The sequence below is a fragment of the Phaseolus vulgaris genome, chromosome 3 (assembly GCF_000499845.2).
Source record: "Phaseolus vulgaris cultivar G19833 chromosome 3, P. vulgaris v2.0, whole genome shotgun sequence".
In the NCBI taxonomy this organism is placed as follows: Eukaryota; Viridiplantae; Streptophyta; class Magnoliopsida; order Fabales; family Fabaceae; genus Phaseolus; species Phaseolus vulgaris.
In genome coordinates this window covers 36,968,853-36,985,938 of record NC_023757.2, presented here as the reverse complement: position 1 = coordinate 36,985,938, position 17,086 = coordinate 36,968,853, and the positions used below count along the sequence as shown (strand labels likewise).

The 17,086-nt window shown below is 28.8% G+C and overlaps 2 protein-coding genes and 1 long non-coding RNA gene across 3 annotated transcripts; 2 read left to right on the top strand and 1 right to left on the bottom strand.

The window, feature by feature from the left end:
* Positions 1-203: 203 nt before the first annotated feature.
* LOC137805905 (uncharacterized) lies at positions 204-1,897 on the bottom strand. The gene is made up of 3 exons (XR_011080274.1): positions 1,084-1,897; positions 777-936; positions 204-579 (listed from the first exon to the last, which is right to left on the bottom strand). It is a non-coding gene; the product is annotated as an uncharacterized lncRNA (long non-coding RNA).
* Positions 1,898-8,363: 6,466 nt separating this feature from the next.
* LOC137807421 (uncharacterized) lies at positions 8,364-11,319 on the top strand. Its single transcript, XM_068608057.1, has 6 exons — positions 8,364-8,648; positions 8,742-8,866; positions 8,934-9,030; positions 9,132-9,241; positions 10,326-10,400; positions 11,041-11,319. The coding sequence occupies exons 1-6, from the start codon at positions 8,510-8,512 to the stop codon at positions 11,089-11,091; spliced, it is 597 nt and encodes a 198-aa protein (XP_068464158.1). The 5' UTR covers positions 8,364-8,509; the 3' UTR covers positions 11,092-11,319.
* Positions 11,320-13,745: 2,426 nt separating this feature from the next.
* Positions 13,746-16,620, top strand: LOC137807420 (uncharacterized). Its single transcript, XM_068608056.1, has 3 exons — positions 13,746-14,087; positions 14,641-16,057; positions 16,270-16,620. The coding sequence occupies exons 2-3, from the start codon at positions 14,681-14,683 to the stop codon at positions 16,291-16,293; spliced, it is 1,401 nt and encodes a 466-aa protein (XP_068464157.1). The 5' UTR covers positions 13,746-14,087; positions 14,641-14,680; the 3' UTR covers positions 16,294-16,620.
* Positions 16,621-17,086: the final 466 nt, after the last annotated feature.

Here is a 17,086-nt window from a genome sequence, read left to right as displayed (position 1 = left end):
ACACAAAAAATACTAAATCGATTCTTTCTTACCCAAAATATGGAAGAATCGATTTTGGTTCAAACATTTAAACAAAATATAGTGGGCCTGAAATCGATTCTCTAAAAAAAAAACAATATGAAAGAAAATCGATTTTATTCGAAAAAATAAATAATATAAAATTGATTTTCGTTGGGTTTCTTGGAAATAGAAAATGATTCTAATCTTATTTTTTTATGACAAGGTTGCTCTTTTTGAACCACGAAAACATGAGATGACAATGAGGGTCTGTATGTAAAATAACATTTGTTCTACTCTCCATCATCGCTAATCCTCGCACATGAGAGAAGAAATCAATATTCATCTCATCCGCTCGTCCATTCTCACACATACCCTCAACTCACTAGAACCAAACATGTTACTCACTCGCTCGTCCATCCGCACTAAAAAACCATCCACAGAAGCAAGCACAAAGTTCAAAATTGTTTACAGTGGAATTATAGGAAGTAACATTAACAAAAGGACATAAAGAGCGTTGTAATGATGGAAAAAATAAAGATCATCATGAATCCTTCCTTGAAGAATAATCTGCTTTGTAACCTGATGTTTGACATAACAATGATTAGGAAAGAACTCAAAAAAGACACCATTGTCACAAGCAAACTGAGAAACACTTAGAAGATTTTTGTCAACAGATGGAACATGTAGAAGATTATTAAGAGTAAAAATATGATTAGAAGAAGCATTGTAAAGAGAAGTAGAACCAACATTATAAATGGGCATATTTGAACCATTACCAAGTTGAACAACATCAAGGCCAGTGTAATTTTTTTTCTTGTTGAAAACAGTAGAATCATGCGTGATATGATGAGTAGCTCCAGTGTCCGGGTATCATAGAGGATCACTCATGGTGGAGGGGGTGCCCAAGATTGATGGTTCAAGGTCATGAAGAACAGGCTGAAAAAAAAAAGAGGTATTAGAAGAAATAGGTGAAGAAATAACATAGTCAAACCTTGTCCAGCAAGTTAAAGCAGTGTGCCCAAACTTGAAACACAATGACATTGAACACGCTGGTGCTGATTTGAAACAGGAACAGAGGCCCACCAAGAATTTGGTTGAGGAGGACGAGAGAAGTTATGTCGTTTGGAATTGTAAGGCAGTCGGAATGGGACACGTCCACCGCGAGAAGAATGCTTAGAAGTTGGCGAAGGAACCCAATTTGTAGAGGTAAGGTTGGCTTGTGTAGAAGATGAATCAAGAAACTTATGTTTATCAAAACGATCTTCTTGAGCTAAAAGAAAAGATTCAACATCATGTACCGTATATGGATCGAGCCGCGAGGTGATAGAGGTGATGAAATTGTCATATTCCTTAGGCAGACTGTCAAGAATGGCATTGATATGGTCCTCCGATGAGATGGGAGAACCAATGGTAGTGAGAGAGTCCACGACTTGTTTGATAACAAGAATGTAAGCAGAGATAGTGCGATCACCTTTTTCTTGGATTTAAGTTGAAGTTTGAGTTGACACACCTTGGCACGAGTATGAGATGCATAATAAACATTCAATTTGTCCCATATGAGATGTGACAATCTGGGTTAACATGGATGTAGACATGGACGCAAGGAGCCAGGTAACGAGAAGATGATCTTGTTGTTTGTGCATAAGAAAAGCAGGATTAACAGAATCCAAATCAGTGGAAAGAGTTTTAGGAGACATAGAGGAGGAAGTCAAGAAATGTAGAAGATCAAGGTCTTCAATATGAGCAAGAATTTGTTGGCGCCAAACAAGAAAATTCTCATTAGTGAGTTTCAAAGTGAGAGGTGTGGCGAAAGTGTGGAGTTGTGTGGAAGAATTGGAAGAGGAAGACGAAGTTAGGATGGAGGTTGAAACAAAGGAGGAAGACAAAGTCATGATGAAAAAAAAAATCACGAGCTCATGATAACTATGTAAGGAAAGAGAATGAGAGGAGAGAGAAAAGAAAAGGATGAGAATGAAAAACACTTTATTCATATATTGAGTGCATTACAAATAAGATATTAATAGTGATAGAAGAATATAGTAGGATGATGATATTTTGACACTCTGCTCCACTTTACACACATAATAAAATATTAATATTTATAATAAAAAAAATATAAAAAAAATCGAAAAAATTAAAAAATTAAAAAATATTAAAATATTAATATTTAGTGAGAGGTAGGATAAAATATGACGGAATGAAAAAAACGAAATGTAAAAGGAGTTACGTAAAGACAATGCCTACGTGATTAGTCAGAAGTATGTGTTCTCAGAACCCCTTCTTAGATTCGTTCTCATAAGCTTCCATTGTTGAAAGGTTGAAGCACCTGGCTCTCGTTCTTGTTAGCTTAAGTGGTGTAAGGGATTGCAATTATGAATGGTGAATAACATAGGTTGAGAAGAGATAGTAATTGTTGAAAAAATAATAATAATAATAATTAAAAGGTTTTTTGAGGCAGTGAGAGGCGTGAGATGGGACATGAGAGAGACCAGTCATGAGTTGTCGGCTTTCACGCATGGGGTGACCATCACTTATCTACATTTCAAAAGCAGGAAAAGAGAAACTGACCTAGTGGATTACTGACAATAAGCCATAACATTTGTATACATGGGTTCTGTTTCACCATTCTTTCTTCACGTGACCATCACCAACTCGCCTGCACCATTTATTATTACTCAAATCCATCATCTTCTATTTACAATATTATCAACATGTTCAAGTCAACTCTGTTACGTGAATTCACCAAACTTTAGCTCTATTTTCTGGAAAAGTATAACAGGATGAAAAACACAGCTATACAAACACGCAATGATATGAACTTTCTTGTTAACTTCATCCATGAATCCATTCTTCAATCAAAATAAAGTTTATTATTTAGGGTTTAATGTTTAAAATATTAGTAATAAATATATTACCATGAGCATGTAAAATGGAAATTAGGGTCATAGACACTTATTTGATTATGGGTATTTTATGATATGGTGAAGGTTGCACTAGACACTTGTTCACTCCGACAATGTAATGCACGATGAAAATAAATAGAGGGAGAAAATATTTTATGAAAAAATAATAGAAAAATAATATTTTATTTATCATTTACTAATATTTAATATTTTTTTTAGTTATTCATTATTATAATAATTTTTTTAAAAGGTATAGATATTTACCCAAAGATAAATATTACATATTTAATTATCGTCATTAAAAAAATACTCTTTTGTTTTTGTTTAAACAACATATATAATCAATTATATTTTATAGGCAGTATTTTTTTTCTTTTATGGAAAAATTTCATTTGCTCTTTTATTTTCTTTCCTTATTTTTAGGATGTATTTGGATTGGAAAGAGGATTTGAGAGAGTGAATTTGAAGTTAATTGAAAGAAAAGTGTGAAAAAAATGAGGAAGTTCTTTGGATTTTGGTATGTTTGGAGTAAATTTGTAACGAAATTTTATTGAAGTTTAAGAGTGTTTAATGGTGGTAGATGAATAATTATTATTTATACTAGTAGAAATACAGGCGTGATTGTGCTTGTGTATCACATTTTCCTCTTTTACTCAATTTTCACAAAGATAAAAATGTAACATACATATAAAAATAAAAAGCAAAAAATGGAATGCAGAGACTGATTGGAAGTAGAAGTTATTTTATTTTATTTTATATTTGAGATTTTTTGTGTGGAAATGTGTGAAAGTATGCTCTCTTTGTTGCCTTAAAATGTGTGAGATTTATATTATTATCTAAAATAATTTCTATTATTAATAAAATTTATAAATTAATTTATAAATTGGTATTTAATTAGTTATTAACGTCTTACCTACCAACTTTAAAATCTAAAGTAATTAATAGTTAAAATCTTAGTAGCTAATTAAATATCAATTTATAAAATTGTTTATAAATTTTATTAATAATAGAAACTCTTTTAGATACTAAACATAATTTTCTTAATCTGTATGATAATGTATAATTTAGTTAATATGGTGATTGATTATTTATTTTTTATTGAGTTAAATATTTTTTTAACACAAAATTAGTTTTTATTCCTGATTCAAATTTTAGACCATTCATATAGTATGAAAATAATTGAAATAGATCATTCTCTAAGAAAAATGATTGTTAGTTTTTCAAAGATTGATAGTTTTTTTTTTTTCTTTCAAGATTCATTGTTTTGATTGTAAACTAATATTCACTACAACTACTTCCAATGGGTTCATGAAGTTGAACCTCAAATTGAACCAAATTTATATACAAAATGACCTATTTGAGTTACTTTCATACTACAAACACTTGAATGATTTAAATTTTGGACAAAAAACAAAAACTAATTTTATATTATAGTATAGAAAAAAAAAACATATTTAACATTCTTTATTTAAACGTGTTCATGTATGTGATAATTGTCAATAAAAAATATTATAAAAAATAAAATGTAAGTTTATAACGTGTATTTCTAACTTAACAGTGAAGAAAACAATCTCGTATTTCTTGCTTTTTTGCGTTTGTTTCTCTTTGCATGTTAATGGATATAAACAAAAAGATGTTCCTGTAAAAATTTATCCAAACGCGGAAAAATAGATACCCCTCTGTCCTCTCCGTTCAACAAAGAGAAATGTATTGGTATTATAATACTATTTAATACCAGAATCTTCTTTTCCAAAAAAATTTACAAAAACATAATTCTTTAGCAAATAGATTCAAAAGTCGACCTAATTTTGTAACAGGTAAGCAGAAACTGAATTCTAATTTTTTTCTAAAAATAATATTTTAAATTTTTGTTATATAAAATTAATAATATAATTATAATTACATTTTAAAAATATAATAATTCATAATTTAATTCGTTGAATAAAATAATAATATTATATATATAAATTAGTAAGTTGAAATTTAATTTACACTCCAATATTTTTATTTTTAAAATTTAGTCATTTTTAAAAAAATAATTGATAAAATAAAATAACTATTAATGCTCATAGGAATTAAGATTGAAACATCATGTTGCTTAATTTAATAAATGGTATATCTTATAGATTTTTTAAAATAAATTTTCATTTAAATTTTAATAAAGTGGCAGATTAGAAAGGATTCTTTAACGGTGTTCCCTTACTACGCTGAATTTTTGTAGTTGTACCTTGATTTTATATATTGTAGTATTTAAAACACTGTACCATTTGCACTACCATATTTACAGTATCATAATGTGTTGTATAAAAGATTGTCATTAATGTGTAAATACTAAAAAAAAATAAAAAATATGATGAAGTTAATTATGTAAGTTATTTGTAAGATTTTTGTGTGCGTGTGGAAATTTTTGTTTCACCTTAATTGAACTATATAATATTAATATATTAATGTAACGGAATATAATAATATTTAAAAAATATAAAATTAAGAATAATTAATAATATAAATAATATTTAAAAATTATTTATTAATTTATTTAAAGTAAAAAATGATTATTTAATTAAAATTTTAGCAAACGAGTAATTAATATTTCGAATTTTATATATCTTTATTTATGTAAACCACCAAAAATACATATGCTAATGAGTCTCCGCATTTTTGTGATATTATTTAGTTACAATTTAATTAATATAATAATTTTGACTATTTTTTTTTTATAAAATTTTTCATGTTAAGTATCACTATGCAACTTCACATCTAGCTGAAATAATTTTGACTATTTTACATATAAATATATGTTTTAAATTTTAAATTTAATATTTTAAATTTTATTTATTTGTATGTTGTTTTGTTTAAATTTCAGATATTATTTAAAATATTGAAATTTAATATTAAAGAAATTTAAGTTATTAGTTAAAGAGAACAACTGAGAAAATAGAAAACTTAAAAGCTATAAAAAAATAAATCGAACAAGGCCGTGGTTGAGAACAAAATAAAATTATTTTATATAGATTAAATGGTATATTTAGAAGTACAATATCAATACCAAAAAAAAGGAAGAAATTCCTTTTATATATTTCTAAATAATAACTATTTTAAAGTTAAATACGAAATCTAAATATAGAAATATATTTATAAATAATTTAAATTTATTGTTTTGTAAGTGTGAGTTTAAAATAATTGAAACTTTAATTTATATAAGATGCTTAATCTACGAGTTAAATGAATGATGAAGAAGGTCGCAACCCAAATACCCCACCATAGATATAACTGCGAGTAAGAACCTGCTACTTTTATCCCTCTATTTGGTATTAAAATTCCCTGACATAGGTATTAATTGTATTCACAAAAATGTCTCAAATAATAGACACTTGTTTTGTTCATGTAAGAAGCTACAATGCATAATTAGTAAATCTTTCTAGACATAAACTGTATTAGGGTGGGAGAGGAATGGTTAGAGTGGAAGAAGGGTGGTCTATTTAATAATATAGTACTAATATAAATTATTTATAGTTTAAATAATATTATCAAGATTTTAACTTTTGATAATTTATATTGCATTTACAATAGAGAACAATGTATTAAAGTGAATCGATTTTGTTTAAATCAAACACTTTAATGATTTATGAGCAACAAAATATAATAGATATATAACGATGAATTCTTTTTCAACTATAAAATAAAATAAAATTAGATGACATATTTAAAATTATCTTATTTGTTCTCGTATGTATATTAGTGTGTTGTTCAATTTACCAAAATAAGTTGATATAATCGATTAGTGTAACTACATGATCGATTATATCACTATTTTTTATTAGATAATTCGATTATTTCTTACACATAATTAATTATTTTTTAATTTATGTTTGTATTTAATATTTTTCAATTTTTTTTTCTAATTAAATTAATTATTTATAAATATATAAAATAAATAATTTATATTATTGAATCAAATTTTATAATATTTTTTAAATATAATAATTTTACTTAAAACTGATTAAATATTAAATTAATTTTAAAATATAATAATTAAATATTTATTTATTATATATATAGATATAATTAATTATATGTTAAGATTATAATCGATTAAATTTTTTATAATATTAACTTATAATTATATATATATATATATAATTGATTATATATGTTAAGTTTATAACATATAATTAATTATATATATAATCGATTATATAATATAATATTTAATAAATAAAATAAAATAATAATAAATGCATATAATTATTATAATAACAAAAATTTATATAATAATATTAATTATAAAAATATTATTATTTAAACTTAATATAAAAATTATTTTTAATTAAAGTTTTTATAATTATAAATATTTAAATAAAAATTATTTTTATTTAAGAAATCTTTATGTATTGATAGTTAATAGTTCATATCTTTTAATTGAGATATCGAGTGTCATGATCGGTGTGAGTATATGCTAATATTAAATAATTGTTTTTTACAACTTTATCAAATGAATACATTAAATTTGATGGTAGAGCACACTCTCAATCTCAAATTAATAAAATAATTGACTACTTCTACTTAACATCAAATTAATAACTTTAGGGAAAATTTTGAATGATATATATTTTTATCTATTATTATGAATATGTTTTTTTCTTTCTATTGGTACTATGTATTGTACCATAATAGATTAAATATCCGATAATTTTGTATGTTTTGACAATGTTACATAATTTATATTTTTTCAAAATCATTTATTCAACAATATAAAAAATAATATTTTAATTATAAACAACTGAAATACACAAATAAATATGAGTAAATTTATAATTTTATTTTTGTTATCAATTAAAATAATTAAAATTTCAATCTGGAAAACTTTTCTTTCATTTTTTTTCATCTTTTACCCTATTTATCTTAATTCAAATAACTTAATTTTTCTCATTCCTTTAATCATCTCAATTTCTAACAAACTTAGTTAAATACTAATATGCTTCAAATATTGGGGCATATATATAGGCCAGAACATGATTTTAACCTACCAATAATTTTATACCATAATATACGCATTTGAAGAAATGTAACTTAATTTTAGACAGAGGGTGTCTACTGTAAGATTTTTTTATTGTAGGGAATAAAAGTATGAATGTTCATAATTAATGATTATTTAAAGTTACTAGAAAATTTCGTTGTTCATATTACTTTTAGAAATATTTGTATAACTTTGTTTAAACCAAGAGTAACATGAACAAACTTAGTTATTTATTTCACGGAATAGTAAAAATAATATGATATATTTTATTTTAGAAAAGTTAGATTTTATTTCTAACAAAAAAATTGTGTGGAAAATATAACTAAAAATTATTTTCAGAGGGCACTATTATTATTACAAAAATAAAACCAAATATAAAATTAAAAATTCGATTCTGAAAAATCTAAAAATTGATCTTAACAAACACCTGGTAAGATTTAAGTGATTAAAGATGTAGTTTGATACAGTGGAGAAAAAGGGGAAAAATGTGCAGTGTGGAGGTGTTGGGCTTCCACATGGCGAAAATAGACCTTTTCAAATTCATTGATGCATAGCAGAAGAAAGTAGTTGGGGCAGTTGGAAAATCATCATGCAGTGCTCATTTCTTCCCTCTCTCTCTCTCTCTCTCTCTCACATACACACACTTTCCCAAGAAGCCATGGGCAACACATCTTCCATGCTCACCCAATACGACATCGAAGAGGTTCAGCAACATTGCAAACACGCTTGTAACTAACTAACTAACTAACTAACTACAAATCCTTCAATTTTAATTTTAATTTCATTTTCATTTACTTGTCTTTGATTTTCCGCGTGTGTAGTTACGCAGCAGGAGATTGTTTCTCTGTACCAACGCTTCTGTCAGCTCGATCGCAACAACTGCGGTTTCATCTCCTCCGATGAGTTCCTCTCCATTCCCGAATTCGCCGTCAATCCTCTCTCTCAGGTTTCTCTCTCTCGATTCAGTTTTTCCATTCAATTCAATTGCGGTGTTAACATTTATAACATTGCAGAGTTTGTTGAGGATGCTGGACGGATTGAACTTCAAAGAATTCGTTGCCTTCTTGTCTGCCTTCAGTCCCCGCGCCACTCTCCAACACAAAATTCAATGTAAATAATATTATCAACATTATCAATTTATTTTCCCTATTTTCAACCATAGACACGGATAGATCAAATCATTGTTTTAATTTTGCTTATTCTTTTTGCAGTCATTTTCAAGGTGTATGATACCGACTGCAATGGAAAAGTGACCTTCCATGACATGCTCAGGGCTTTAAGGGATTTGTCTGGATCCTTCATCTCTGAGCAACAGAGAGAGGTCACTTTATATAATTACTACTTTCTTTTGCTGCTTCATGCTGTTTAATTTTTCTTTTCTTCTCTTCATATACTATATTACAATTTATTGTTTATTTTATTCGATAAAAGTTGGTTATACATAATTAAAAAGTTGTTTTCACTTTGTGTTGAATTTAGTTTTTATCCACTGAGTATAGAAAGTGCTCTGTTATCAATTACAAATTCTTATTGATATGACTTTTAAAATAGTTTTAGGGAGTGTTGATTGACTTATAAACTCTTCAGTGTGTTTTCCATTCTTGTAAACAATAAAAAACTTCTAAATATAAAAATCACCAAATTATTATATATGGCCGTTTGTGATATAAATAACACTGCAAAAAGTCTTTATACAATCTATCCGTAAAGATGCTATTTGCTCTTTTATTTTCCAGTGTTAAAGATTGTATAGGAAATCAAAACAAAACATGATACTTTGGTAATTATTTGTATTATTAATGTGTGGTGAAAACATTTCTCAGATCATAGCGGTATTGACCTTTCACGGGTCACCTTCCTAGTTTTCTACCAAACCAGTGCTTGTGTTCAGTAATTATTTTGGCCCACGTAATATGAGGGGAAACACTTTACCGGTTACTTCTCACCTTTGTTCCTTTGAAATAAAGTTTTGGAATTGGATGTTTCAAGCAATTAGCAGTGCCAATAACAATATTCCTTGTATACAAGAGTATGAGCCACGTAAGCTGCAAACTAAGCAAAAGACAATATGTAGCCTAAGAGATGAGATAAACCTTTCTTTGAAAGCTTGTTATCTTTTACAAGGCTCTCAACTTGTAGTTCTAATTGCACTTTTCATCCTTTTAAGATAAGAGCGTTTCTTAGCTTTCAAGTTGTATCCGTGTATATGTTACCAGGTGAAAAACATCTTTATATTTCTTTTATGAAAAACATAGAAGCACAATCATTTATTAACCAAGAAAAGTATTTTATATGAAGTGTATCTTCCATGTATGTCCTGTAATATCTCAGTTGCCAAATATATAAAAGGATGATGTGATCTGCTTATAACAGCATAATGTATTCTCTTTCCTTTGTACATACAGGAAGTTCTTACACAGGTCCTTGAGGAAGCTGGCTATGCAAAGGATTCTTCATTAGTCTTGTCTGACTTCGTGAAGGTACTGATATTAGCATGACTTGCTTCACTAGAAATCTTAAGTTTAATTTATACAATCGTTTAATAGGCTACACACTAAGCACCGAGTCTTTTATTATTTTTGTTGTTTCTCCTTCATATCTATTGTGATCTTACCATTAACTTCAAACATATGGAAAGCCTTCACCTTAATATGATTTTAACGCTTGTTAGGGCCTGAACAAAGATTTAAAGAAGGAAATTAAGTAGCAATGCAATGATGAACTGATAATGTCAAATGAGAGTTCTATTTTATTGATTTATCCTGTAAATTAGAAGGCACAGTTGTCCATATGATACATATATATTAGCTTGTAGTGGTAAAGGTCTCTTACTTTAACCTGCCAATATGTTAAACCAACTTAGTATCTTCTTTTGGTTCATAGGTTACAATTAGCATAAAACTCGTGCTTGTCTCTTGGTCACTGGATATTGCATTTTCATGCTCATGACTGTCTGAGGGTCATACAACAGAATTCTAGCTCATGATTGTTTGAGGGTCATACATCCTCATACTCATGCTGGTTTACACCGTGCATACTGAAAACTGCTCTTAGTTCGATATTTGTTAGCGTGCCTTCTTTCATATGAAAATTCTTGACCATCATCCCTTTTGCTGATAGATTCTTGGCAATTCGGGTTTGAAGATGGAAGTAGAGATTCCGGTGGATTAGAGTGAGGATAGCACTATTGCCTTAGAGTATAATATACAAAAAAAAGAAGCTACCTATCATGCGTTCTTTCTGAGTTTGATAACGGAGATTCTTGGTTCTGGTATTTAGTTCTTTCTCTTGATGGGTAATAGATTATTTATTTAGTGTTTAACTACTGCGAAACAAAATTATGGATGATATAATTTTTAACAAATGCTTTCAGGAATCAGAATTGCGTTTCTCTATGAAGTTTTAGTGTTCGGAAATTCTATTTTGTTACGAAAGACTTAGGTTTTTTAAATAAGTTCATGTCTTTATTTATACGTTATATTACATTTGCAAGTACCCACCCCACTTATTTATAACTTATTTTCTATTTCTATTTCTTTTTAACGGTAGGATATTTGAAAGGTTTCTATTTTTTAGCTTATGAAACTTTGACCCTCACCTACTCACCTCGCGTATCATGTTGAGTATCGAATACGTGTAGAAAACATATAGATGAAGTATTAAATTCAAAAAATATTTATTGGATTTCTGACAATTCTAACACAATTTTAAAAAGGAGAAATACATTAATTTTATGAACATTTAAATTTATTGTATAAATTTTATTATGATTATAAGAATAAAGAACAAATCTTTTTGAACCAACAATGAAAAATATATTTATTTTTGTACACATAAATCTTTATTGTCAATTTATATAATTTATAATTGTATAATATATAAATTTATATCCATGTATCCTACATTTTAGAGATTATACATATCTAGATCTGATCTGAGATATCTCGATCTGATCACCTATCCAAATAAAAGTAAAATAAAAAAAAATTATGTTTATTTTATATAAAAGAAAATATTATTTGAAAACTTATTTTGATATCATCTTTTAATTAGACAATTTTAACTTATACTAAATAAAATAAATAAGCAAATAACTTTTTTTTAAAAATAACTAAATAATTTTAAGAAAATATCTGTTACCTAATTTTTTTAATATTAATTTTATAAAATCATACATGTATATATATTTTTAAAATTTGTATTATTTTTTTAATTATTCATTTCTAAAATTATATATATATATTAAATGTAAATACAAAACGGCATATGTTTTCATTAATTCAAATAAAAAATATTGCATTTGCCCAAAATATTCTCAAAACACATAAAAAGAAAACACGGAATAAATTTAACTGTGCAAGTCTTTATTTTAAGTAATGTCATAATTACAACATAGTTCGTTTTCACTTCCAGAACTCGATAAAATAAGAACATTGTTAAAGCTACATAATTTTTCAATAGCTTTAATTTTCCATAGCTTTGCAATATTAACAGGGTAGTTATTTTTGTTGTGCACTTAATGAATTCCAAACAATAACAAAGTATTTTTAGTATGTATAAATTTTAAAAATTAAATAAAGAGTAAATGCATTAAAAAATTAGCTTTTGATTTACGAATGTATAACTCTTGTTTCCTTTTTAATTAAGAAGGAAAAATATTCGAAGCAGGTTTTTGTCTGTCTGGTATATATAAAAATCGTTGGTTGAAATTTTGTTATCAAATTACACGACAAAGTGCAATAGAAGTAATTACTAAAGTGATACTATAATAATTTAAAATTATGTAAAGAGAAAAATACCCATCCACGACAATTACCTAAGAAATACAGTGAATAACTTTTTTTAGTATATAGTATAGATGTATATCCAATACATCTAAATTTTGGCAACTGTTTACTACTGTTCATTCTCGTTTTATTATTTTATTATATTATTATTATTATTATTATTTGTTCTGCTTTAGTCTCCTCCACCGCTTACTTTACCTTTTCTTTTTATTATTATTATTATATTATATTCTTTTTGGTGAACAAGTTGTCCTTCAATATTGACAAAAATCCCTTTTTCCTTCTTTACGGGACATCGTTGTTTTTTGCTTAATATATTTTTAGTCAAATAAGTAATAATATCAAATTATTTCTTATTATAACTTCGCTTAATAAAAAAATGTGAAATTATTTAAAAGAAATATATATATGATCCGTGTAAAACAACAGAAGACTCCGATTACTGTTCACAATAAGCTCTTTTTTCCATCATCACTCATCGGTTATTTGGGTTTGAGGGGTCTGAGAGTAAATAATACTTCTCTCAATATAATGGACTGAAAAAATGATAAACTATATGTAGTTATTTGTGAAATGTAATGGAACAAATATATTGGTAATATGTCCTGACCAGAAAAAAAATAAAATACAAGTATACATTGATATCTATACAACGAACATACAGAAATATAATGGACAAAAAAATTGGTAAGATATTTATTTATCCTAACTAAAAAAATTGATACTTATAAAATTAACGTACTGAAAAATTAACATTTTAGAAAATTTAACTTTAAATAAAGGTAATATAAGTATTTTTATCACGCGTTGAAAAGAGTTCCTCCATCTTTAGAGAAAAAGAGCAATTTATCATGATGACATTGCTTATAATTTCAAATAAAAGTCCAATTTAATGTAATAATGAGTTAATTAGTTTTTGTTTAAACAGTATATTAAATTTAAGTCCTAAAATAAAAAGAAATGATTTTGTTTGATGCACGAGGAGGCAAGTAGGAAGCGCATTTGATAATGCGGTAGGCTTTTATAAATGATGATCATAAGGTGGTGGTGGTTGTGGTTCATTTTAGCCGTTGGAAAGCATGAAGAAACGACTTTTTAAAACACCAAACAGAAAATAAAGAAAGAAAGAATCGAAAAGAAGGGACTACCTAAGAAAAGAAAACAAGAAAACAAGAAAACAGAAGGGACCTACGAGGAGACGATGCAATGCAATGGAACATCATAATGATGTCAAGACAAAAACGTTAACGAACCTCGATTTTGTCTGTAATGTAACTGTACGTCATAACGAAACTCACTCTCTGTTTTTTTCCCCACCATATCATCACCTTAGGGTTCCTCCTCTCTCTGCAATACTGAAAGAACCCCCAAGACACACAGGTTTCATTCTTTTCTTTTTCTTGCTCCTGTAATGAATGAACCTTTAACCTTTCATTTTCAATCTTGATGCAATAAACATAGGGTTTGGAAATAAATAAATAAAATTGTTAGGTAAATTTTGGTTTCGGAATATATAAATATGTTAGAAAAGCGTGGTGGTGATTTTTTGACCGTTGTGTAAACCTCGCTTTCTTACGAATTTTTGTGGAAAGAAGATATTGAAAAGCTACTATTGTTAAGATTTTCTACTTTGCCTAGTTTTAGATGGAATTAATATGCCTCAATTTGTTGTGATCGTCATCGTCAGATGTATAACCTTGTTGTGCTTTCTGATCAATGTTGTGTTGTGCTGCATGAGGGTAAATATCGGTTGATTTTCATTTTAGGTTATGTGTTTATAATATTTTGCCATGCTCGCGTACCTTAGAGCCATTATGTTAATTTAATTATGAAATTGATGACTTAGGAGAGAAATATAATTATATTCTATCCAAGTATTGCTTTCTCGTACTGTGTTTGCCGTGAAATTGAAATTGCTACCTTATGTGTTTAGGAATAAGTGATTGCTGATTGCGTCAACATTTAAGCATCACATGGTAGAAAACAGCATGGCTGAGAGTGATATAACAGTCATGAAGGACACACTTCGTGCCCAGCAGCAACTTCTGCAGAAGCTGTATGCAGAGTTGGATAAGGAAAGAGAAGCCTCTGCAACTGCAGCCAGTGAAGCCATGGACATGATACTGCGGTTGCAAGGAGAGAAGGCTGCGGTGAAGATGGAGGCGAGTCACTACAAGAGAATGGCGGAGGAGAAGATAGATCATGCTGAGTCCACTCTTGAAGTATTTGAAGAGCTTATGTATCAGAAGGAAATGGAAATTGCTTCTCTTGAGTTTCAGATCTTGGCTTATAGAAACAAACTTCTCACCTTGGGGTCTGATTTCAATGCCAGTGATCTTGAATTCACTGAAGACCTGTTGTTAAGTAGAAGTGCATCAAATGATCAAGGAGAAAATGATAGAGCTAGTAGTAGCACGGTAAGAAGGCTAACTTCATTGCCCCCTATTCCGTTTAAGAATAACTTGAAATCTGCTCGGAAAAGAGAAAGATCACCTAGTCCTGTTCCAGTTCCAGATATGGTTACTAGAACATTGGAGACTGATGACCAAGAAGCCACTTCTCCAAGCTTGGATTTGCCAAGAAAATCAGAAGACTATGCACATGGAAGTCTTGATGCATACTGGAACCAGATCGTGAGGTTAGATGAAAAAGTGAAAGTGATTTCAGATTGTAAAGAGTCAGGAGGAGAACAATGCACCACATTGAGGAGCAGAAGAGGGAGATCGTGTTCAATATTTTCACAGGCAAGCAATAAGTTAACCTCTGACCAAACAGATACAGTAGCACGCACTAGTTGTTCAGGTACAGAAAACCAAACACAGGATAGAGAGGCTGTGGCTATTCCCTCGTGCTCGGGTAATGTCCATGATGTGTTTGAAGTTCCACAAACAAGTGAACCTGGGAAAAGAAGACTTGAGAAATGGATTTCAGATACAGATAACAGGTTAACAAAGCCAGACTTGGTGTCTGAGGAAATCATTGGATCGAATGTTAAATTTGGTATGGACAAGCTAAAGAGCATGCTCAGTGCAAATCTTGAGACCAAAATACCCAGTCCAAAAGACATGAAGCCCCTTGTTTGGCAGAAAAAAGAAGGAGTGGATGTGGATTGCAATGCTCAAGAAGAGTTTCAAAAGTTGAATCAGAGAATTGATCAGTTTGAGAGTGTGACACTCAATGCAATGAAAGAGTCTATGAGAGAGGTTATGAATGAAGTGAATGGGGAAGAGCATTTGAGGTTGTTGAAAGATATACACACTCGACTCAAATCAATGGAATCAGAGATGAGAAGAGCGAAAACCCCAAAACCCCCACTTAAGAGGGATACTCCTTTGGATCCTCTTCAAGAGGTAATGTATAATCTAATGCTTTTGCCTTTTCCTTTGAGAAAAGAGAACTTTCAGTTACCTGCATAATGTCTCCTTTCTTTGATTCTCTCATACTGAGAGGCTAGTTGATAATGATTTGCATTTGATGGTGCGAGGGTGGGATAATTTAGGGCAAGCTTTTGTTCTTGAATTATTTGTGTTCTTCTTCACCTTTGAAAAAATTATATGAACAGGCAATGGTGTACTTCTGGCTTTGATCTAGTAAATGCAGAATGGACATCTCACTCAACCACTTATCTCGGTTCAACATTAGGTGTAAGCAGCAGGTAGAACAGATCTTCTAAGCTGAATATTAGTTATGAGAAATGTAATTACCCTTTCCTAATTCCATATTTTACAATTGGGACTGGTATGACGGTGACTTGACATTCTTGTGTTGTTAAGTATGGTGTCTTATGTTGTTCCCCACACAATATACACATGACTTTGAGCCTTAAAAAATGTCTACCAAAACTGATAGCGTATTGTGTTTCTTTGGGTGCTTATAGTCGAAGTGAACGGAAATATATTATTGTCCTGAGCCAGTCCTTGGCTTTAGTTTTAAAATAAAGCCTTAATGCTTGTTATCTGAACTTAATACTGATGATTATGATACTGATAAAAAAGAAAATTCATGATATCTCTCATTCTTGATAATCCTTCACATGAAAATAGTCATATAAATCATTTCTAAATTCGATTGTTGTAATACTGAATAGAGAGATGACAAAATCCCATAATAAACTGTCGAGTATCTGATTGAAATTTATCTAACATTTTATATTACTGAATATCGAGATGACAAGATTCGATAATGTATTGTCGAATATTCTCTATCTGACATCTCATACTATTGAATATTGAGATGAAGAAGTCCCATAATGTATTACCGAGTACTGAGATGAAGAAGTCCCATAGTGTATTACCGAGTACTGAGATGAAGAAGACTCATAATGTATTACCAAGTGTCAATGTTACTTAAGTACTAAGAACTATTCGACATCTCAATAA

Coding starts and splice junctions, on each gene's coding strand:
- LOC137807421 (XM_068608057.1), top strand. CDS start 8,510: ATGCAGTGCTCATTTCTTCCCTCTCTCTCTCTCTCTCTCTCTCACATA. Junction 9,242..10,325: donor TCTCTGAGCAACAGAGAGAG/GTCACTTTATAT, acceptor TTGTACATACAG/GAAGTTCTTACACAGGTCCT. Junction 10,401..11,040: donor TCTTGTCTGACTTCGTGAAG/GTACTGATATTA, acceptor TTTTGCTGATAG/ATTCTTGGCAATTCGGGTTT.
- LOC137807420 (XM_068608056.1), top strand. CDS start 14,681: ATGGTAGAAAACAGCATGGCTGAGAGTGATATAACAGTCATGAAGGAC. Junction 16,058..16,269: donor CTTTGGATCCTCTTCAAGAG/GTAATGTATAAT, acceptor TTATATGAACAG/GCAATGGTGTACTTCTGGCT.